The sequence below is a fragment of the Tachyglossus aculeatus genome, chromosome 8, assembly GCF_015852505.1.
Source record: "Tachyglossus aculeatus isolate mTacAcu1 chromosome 8, mTacAcu1.pri, whole genome shotgun sequence".
In the NCBI taxonomy this organism is placed as follows: Eukaryota; Metazoa; Chordata; class Mammalia; order Monotremata; family Tachyglossidae; genus Tachyglossus; species Tachyglossus aculeatus.
The window spans coordinates 38069032-38075691 of NC_052073.1; the positions used below are offsets into that span (position 1 = coordinate 38069032).

The 6660-nt window shown below is 41.2% G+C and overlaps 1 protein-coding gene across 2 annotated transcripts in view; it reads right to left on the minus strand.

The window, feature by feature from the left end:
- LOC119931531 (myosin-1-like) overlaps nt 1-1877 on the minus strand; it is a 67958-nt gene extending 66081 nt beyond the window's left edge. For both annotated transcript variants that reach the window (XM_038750285.1, XM_038750286.1), the window contains exon 1: nt 1674-1877. In XM_038750285.1, coding sequence (XP_038606213.1) covers nt 1674-1877 — 204 coding nt within the window. The remainder of the gene's footprint in view (nt 1-1673) is intronic.
- Between the last annotated feature and the right edge of the window lie 4783 nt (nt 1878-6660).

Here is a 6660-nt window from a genome sequence, read left to right on the forward strand (position 1 = left end):
AACATATAGAAACGGTCCCTACCCGACAGTGGGCTCACAGTCTAGAATGGGGAGACAGAGAACAAAGCAAAACATATTAACAGAATAAAATAAATAGACTAAATATGTACAAGTAAAATAAATAAATAAATAGAATAATAAATACTTACAAACATATATACATATATACAGGTGAATGTGCCTAGGCTGCTGTGGGCAGGGAATGTGTCTGTTTACTGTTGCATTGGACTCTCCCAAGCACTTAGTACAGTGCTCTGCACTCCGTGGAAAGAGCCCGGGCTTTGGAGTCAGAGGTCACGGGTTCAAATCCCAGCTCTGCCAATAATAATAATAACAATAATAGTATTTGTTAAGTGCTTACTATGTGCAAAGCACTGTTCTAAGCGCTGGGGAGGTTACAAGGTGATCAGGTTGTCCCACGGGGGGCTCACAGTTTTAATCCCCACTTTACAGATGAGGTCCCTGAGGCCCAGAGATGTTAAGTGACTTGCCCAAAGTCACACAGCTAACAGTTGGCGGAGCTGGGATTTGAACCCATGACCTCTGACTCTAAAGCCCGTGCTCTTTCTACTGAGCCACGCTCAGCTGTGTGACTTTGGTGAAGTCAATTAACCTCTCTGTGCCTCAGTTACCTCATCTGTAAAATGGGTATGAAGACTGTGAGCCCCAAGTGGGACAACCTGATCACCCTGTAACCTCCCCAGCGCTTAGAACAGTGCTCTGCACATAGTAAGCGCCTAATAAATGCCATTATTATTATTATTAGTAGTAGTAGTAGTAAGCTCTTAGTAAATATGATTGAATGAATGAAAGAATCACTATCAGCCTGACATGGGCAGGGAACATGTCTAAGAATAATTATCATTATTATTAGTAGTAGTAGTAGTGGTAGTAAGCTCTCAGTAAATATGATTGAATGAATGAAAGAATGACTATCAGCCTGACATGGGCAGGGAACATATCTAAGAATAATTATCATTATTATTATTATTATTATTAGTAGTAGTACTAGTAGTAAGCTCTCAGTAAATATGATTGAATGAATGAAAGAATGACTATCAGCCTGACATGGGCAGGGAACATGTCTAAGAATAATTATCATTATTATTATTAGTAGTAGTAGTAGTAGTAAGCTCTCAGTAAATATGATTGAATGAATGAAAGAATGACTATCAGCCTGAAATGGGCAGGGAACATGTCTAAGAATAATTATCATTATTATTATTATTATAATTATTATTATAATTCTTATAATTATTATAAGTATCATTATTATATTAAGTATTAATATTGAGTATTATTATTATTATAAGTATTATTAATAATAATAATGATGGCAGGGTCTACCGACTCTGCTATATTGAACTCTCCCAAGCGCTTAGTACAGCAACCTATACACAGTGAGCGCTCAATAAACACCACTGATTGACTGATTGAACTGACCTCTGCCAGGCCCAAGAGTGCTCATGCTTTTTTTTTTTTTTAATGGTATTTGTAACCGCTTACTACGTGCCAAGCGCTGTACTAAGCTCCGAGGCAGATACAAGTTAATCAGGTCGGACACCGTCCCTGTCCCACATGGGGCTCACGGTCTTCATCCCCATTCTACCGATGAGGTGACCGAGGCCCGGGGAAGTGAAGCGACTTGCCCAAGGTCACCCGATCTCACTCACCGCGCCCGCTTCGGTCTTGACCGTGACCTTCCCGCCCTCGCGGCTCTGGACGACGCTCTTCACGTAGGACTCCTTGGGCTCCACGGAAAAGACGGACGCCTTGGCGTCGAAGGGCTTGTTCTGGGCCTCGATCCGCTCCTTCTCCGACTTGCGGAGGTACGGGGCGGCCTCCCCGAAGACGGCCATCTCCTGATCCGAGCTCATGGCTGCGGCAGGGGCTCTGGGGGTGAGGGGAGAGAATAATAATAATAAAAATAATAATGGCATTTATTAAGCGCTTACTATGTGCATAGCACTGTTCTAAGCACTGGGGAGGTCATTACAAGGTGATCAGGTTGTCCCACAACAGTCTTAATCCCCATTTTACAGGTGAGGGAACTGAGGCACAGAGAATCAATCAATCAACCGTATTTATTGAGCGCTTACTGTGTGCAGAGCACTGTACTAAGCGCTTGGGAAGTACAAGTTGGCAACATATAGAGACGGTCCCTACCCAACAGTGGGCTCGCAGTCTAGTTAAGTGACTTGCCCAAAGTCACCCAGCTGACAAGCGGCGGAGCCGGGATTTGAACCGTGATTTCTGACTCTGAGAAGCAGCGTGGCTCAGTGGAAAGAGCACGGGCTTTGGAGTCAGAGGTCATGGGTTCAAATCCCGCTCCATCACTTAATAATAATAATAACAATGGCATTTATTAAGCGCTATGTGCAAAGCACTGTTCTAAGCGCTGGGGAGGTTACAAGGTGATCAGGTTGTCCCATGGGGGGCTCACAAGTCTTAATCCCCATTTTCCAGATGAGGTAACTAAGGCCCAGTGAAGTGACTTGCCCAAAGTCACACAGCTGGCAATTGGCGGAGCCAGGATTTGAACCCATGACCTCTGACTCCAAAGCCCGGGCTCTTTCCACTGAGCCACGCTGCTTCTCATGTCTGCTGTGTGACGTTAGGCAAGTCAGTTGACTTCTCTGTGCCTCAGTTCCCTCATCTGTAAAATGAAGATGAAGACTGTGAGCCCCCGTGGGACAACCTGATCGCCTTGTAATCTGCCCAGCGCTTAGAACAGTGCTTTGCACATAGTAGGCGCTTAATCAATGCCATCATCATCCCCAGGACATACTAATTCTCTTAAAAGTACAATACTTTGGACAGAAACTTTGAAAGGATACATACAATCCCCACCCACAAGAATCTTACGGTCTAAAGAGCGTGACAGGCATTAAAATAAATAACAGGTAGGGGAAATTTACATGATTAAATGTTAAATTCATTCGTTCGTTCATTCAATCATACTTATTGAGCGCTCACTGTGTGCAGAGCACTGGACTAAGCGCTTGGGAAATCAAAATTGGCAACATATAGAGACGGTCCCTACCCAACAACGGGCTCACAGTCTAGGGAGGGAGACGGACGATAAAACAAAACATGTGGACGGGTGTCAAGGCATCAGAAGAAATAGAAGTAAAGTTAGATGCACATCATTAACAAAATAAATAGAATGGTAAATATGTACAAGTAAAATAAATAGAGTAATAAATCTGGTAAATGTAATCCCGGCTCCGCCACTTGTCAGCTGTGTGACTTTGGGGGAGTCACTTCACTTCTCTGAGCCTCAGTTCCCTCATCTGGAAAATGGGGATGAAGACTGGGAGCCCCCCCTGGGACAACCTGATCACCTTGTAACCTCCCCAGCACTTAGATCAGTGCTTTGTACATAGTAAGTGCTTAATAAATGCCATTATTATTATTATTATTATCCTCATGGAGGAGGTATCGTATTCTAGTGGTTAAATGGTTAAATCAGGGGCCAGATAGTCAGAGACTCTGGGTTCTAATCCTGCCTTCAGTACTTGTTTTTTGGGTGACCTTGGGAGAGTTACTTAATTTCTCTGTGCCTCAGTTATCTCATTCTAGACTGTGAGGCCACTGTTGGGTAGGGACCATCTCTATATGTTGCCAACTTGTACTTCCCAAGCGCTTAGTACAGTGCTCTGCACACAGTAAGCGCTAAATAAATATGATTGAATGAATGAAGTGGTGGAGCTGGAATTTGAACCCATGACCTCTGACTCCAAAGCCCTTTCCACTGAGCCACGCTGCTTCTCTTCTTCTGTTTCCTTGATGGCAAAATGGGAGTAAAATGCCCACTGTCATTCAATCATTCATTCGATCGTATTTATTGAGTGCTTACTGTGTTCAGAGCACTGTACTAAGCCCTTGGGAGAGTACAATATGACAATAAACAGGCATATTTCCTGGCCACAAGAAGTTGATAGTCTAGGGGGGGGACAGACATTAACTCCCTCCCGCTCTGTGAGCCCCGTGTGGGGCAAGAGCTTTGTCTAATCGAAATATCATCTATAACAATAATAATGATGATAATAATAATAATAATGATAATGGTATTTATTAAGCTCTCACTATGTGCAAGGCACTGTTCTAAGCACTGAGGGGATACAAGGTGATCAGGTTTTCCCACGGGGGGCTCTCAGTCTTCATCCCCATTTTCCAGATGAGGTCACTGAGGCCCAGAGAAGCGAAGTGACTTGCCCAAAGTCACACAGCTGACAAGTGGCGGAGCCGGGATTTGAACCCATGACCTCTGACTCCAAAGCCTGGGCTCTTTCCACTGAGCCACGCTGCCTCTATATCATTCTCTACCAAACGTTCAGTACAATGCCTTATGCACAGTAAGTGCTCAATAAATATGACCGACCACCCGACACAGTAAACGCTTAATAATTAAACGCTTAGTCCAGTGCTCTGCATCATCATCATCAATCGTATTTATTGAGCGCTTACTGTGTGCAGAGCACTGTACTAAGCGCTTGGGAAGCACAAATTGGCAACATATAGAGACAGTCCCTACCCAGCAGTGGGCTCACACTCTTAAAGACAGTGGGCTCTGCACACAGTAAAGCGCTCAATAAATACGGTTGAATGAATGACTGCATGAAAATACCAGCATCTTTAAAGACCGGAGCCCACTGTCGAAGGGTTTGTTCGAAACGACGGGATTGGTTTGACGAGAAACAAATAAAAAATTCCCATTAAATCCCTTTCTAACTAGACGCCTTCCCTGACTGCAGGATAAGAGAAGGAGGATCTTACCTCTCACAGAACCAGCTGAAGAGGAGGCGCGTTGGAAGTGGTCAGTGCTGGAAGATAAGCAGTTCAGGCCCTGGTTCCCTTTAATGCATAATAATAATAATAAATGTAATAATAAAAGATAATACAAATAATAATGCAATTTAATATAATATTATATAACATAAAATGATATAGCATAATGCATTATATTATATATAATTATTATTATCACATAATATATCATGTCACATGTTATATTACATTATATAATATTAAATTACTTCATATTGTTATATTATCTCATATTATGTCATATTATATTATATCATATCATATTATGTTACTTTATATCACATCATATCATATTATGTCATATTATATTATTTTTTATATTATCACATAATATTATATTATATTATATTTCATTTTATTATATTATATTATATCATATATCATAGTACATTACATTACATTATATTATATTATATCATATTATTATATTATATTATATTTTATATTATATCATTTTATTTTATTTTTTAGATCATAGCATATCGTATTATGTTATATTACATTACATTATATTAAATCATATCATATCAAATTAAATTATTGCATAATAATTATTATATGTGATATAATATAATACTATTATATATTATATATCACATCATACATAACAATAATTCTACGATAATTTAATATACTATGATTGAAAATATAATATAATATAGCATATAATAATACGATATAACATAATATATTACAAGAATTAATTATTATATTATACTATGATATATTATATTATATTATATATTATACTGTATCATATTATATTATGTACTGCAATCATCATCATAATAATAATGATTATAATGGCATTTATTAAGCGCTTACTATGTGCAAAGCACTGTTCTAAGCCCTGGGGAGGTTACAAGGTGATGAGGTTGTCCCACGGGGGGCTCACAGTCTTCATCCCCATTTTCCAGATGAGGTCACTGAGGCCCAGAGAAGCAGCGTGGCTCAGTGGAAAGAGCCCGGGCTTTGGAGTCAGAGGTCAGGGGTTCAAATCCTGACTCACCCACTTGTCAGCTGTGTGACTTTGGGCAAGTCACATAATAATAATGGCATTTATTAAGCACTTACTATGTGCAAAGCACTGTTCTAAGCACTGGGAAGGTTACAAGGTGATCAGGTTGTCCCACGGGGGGCTCACAGTCTTCATCCCTATTTTCCAGATGAGGTCACTGAGGCCCAGAGAAGCAGCGTGGCTCAGTGGAAAGAGCCCGGGCTTTGGAGTCAGAGGTCAGGGGTTCAAATCCCAACTCCTCCACTTGTCAGCTGTGTGACTTTGGGCAAGTCACTTCACTTCTCTGGGCCTCAGTTCCCTCATCTGCAAAATGGGGATGAAGACTGTGAGCCCCACGTGGGACAACCTGATCACCTTGTAGCCTCCTCAGCGCTTAGAACAGTGCTTTGCACGTAGTAAGCGCTTAATAAATGCCATTATCATTATTATTATTATTATTATTATTATTAAGTGACTTGCCCAAAGTCACAGAGCTGACAAGTGGCATTCATACATTCATTCATTCGAGCTTATTCATTGAGTGCTTACTTTAGGCAGAGCACTGTACTAGGCGCTTGGGAGAGTCCAATATGACCATAGAAAAGCAGCCCATCTTGGCTAACATTGAGTTGCGGGGCTCCTTTTCTAGACTGCGAGCTCACTGTGGGCAGGGAATGTGTCTGCTTATTGGTCTATTGGACGCTCCCAAGCGCTTAGTAATAATTCTGGTATTTGTTAAGCGCTTCCTACGTGCCAAGCACTGTTCTAAGCACTGGGGTCGATACAAGGTCGTCAGGTTGTGCCATGTGGGGCTCACAGTCTTCATCCCCATT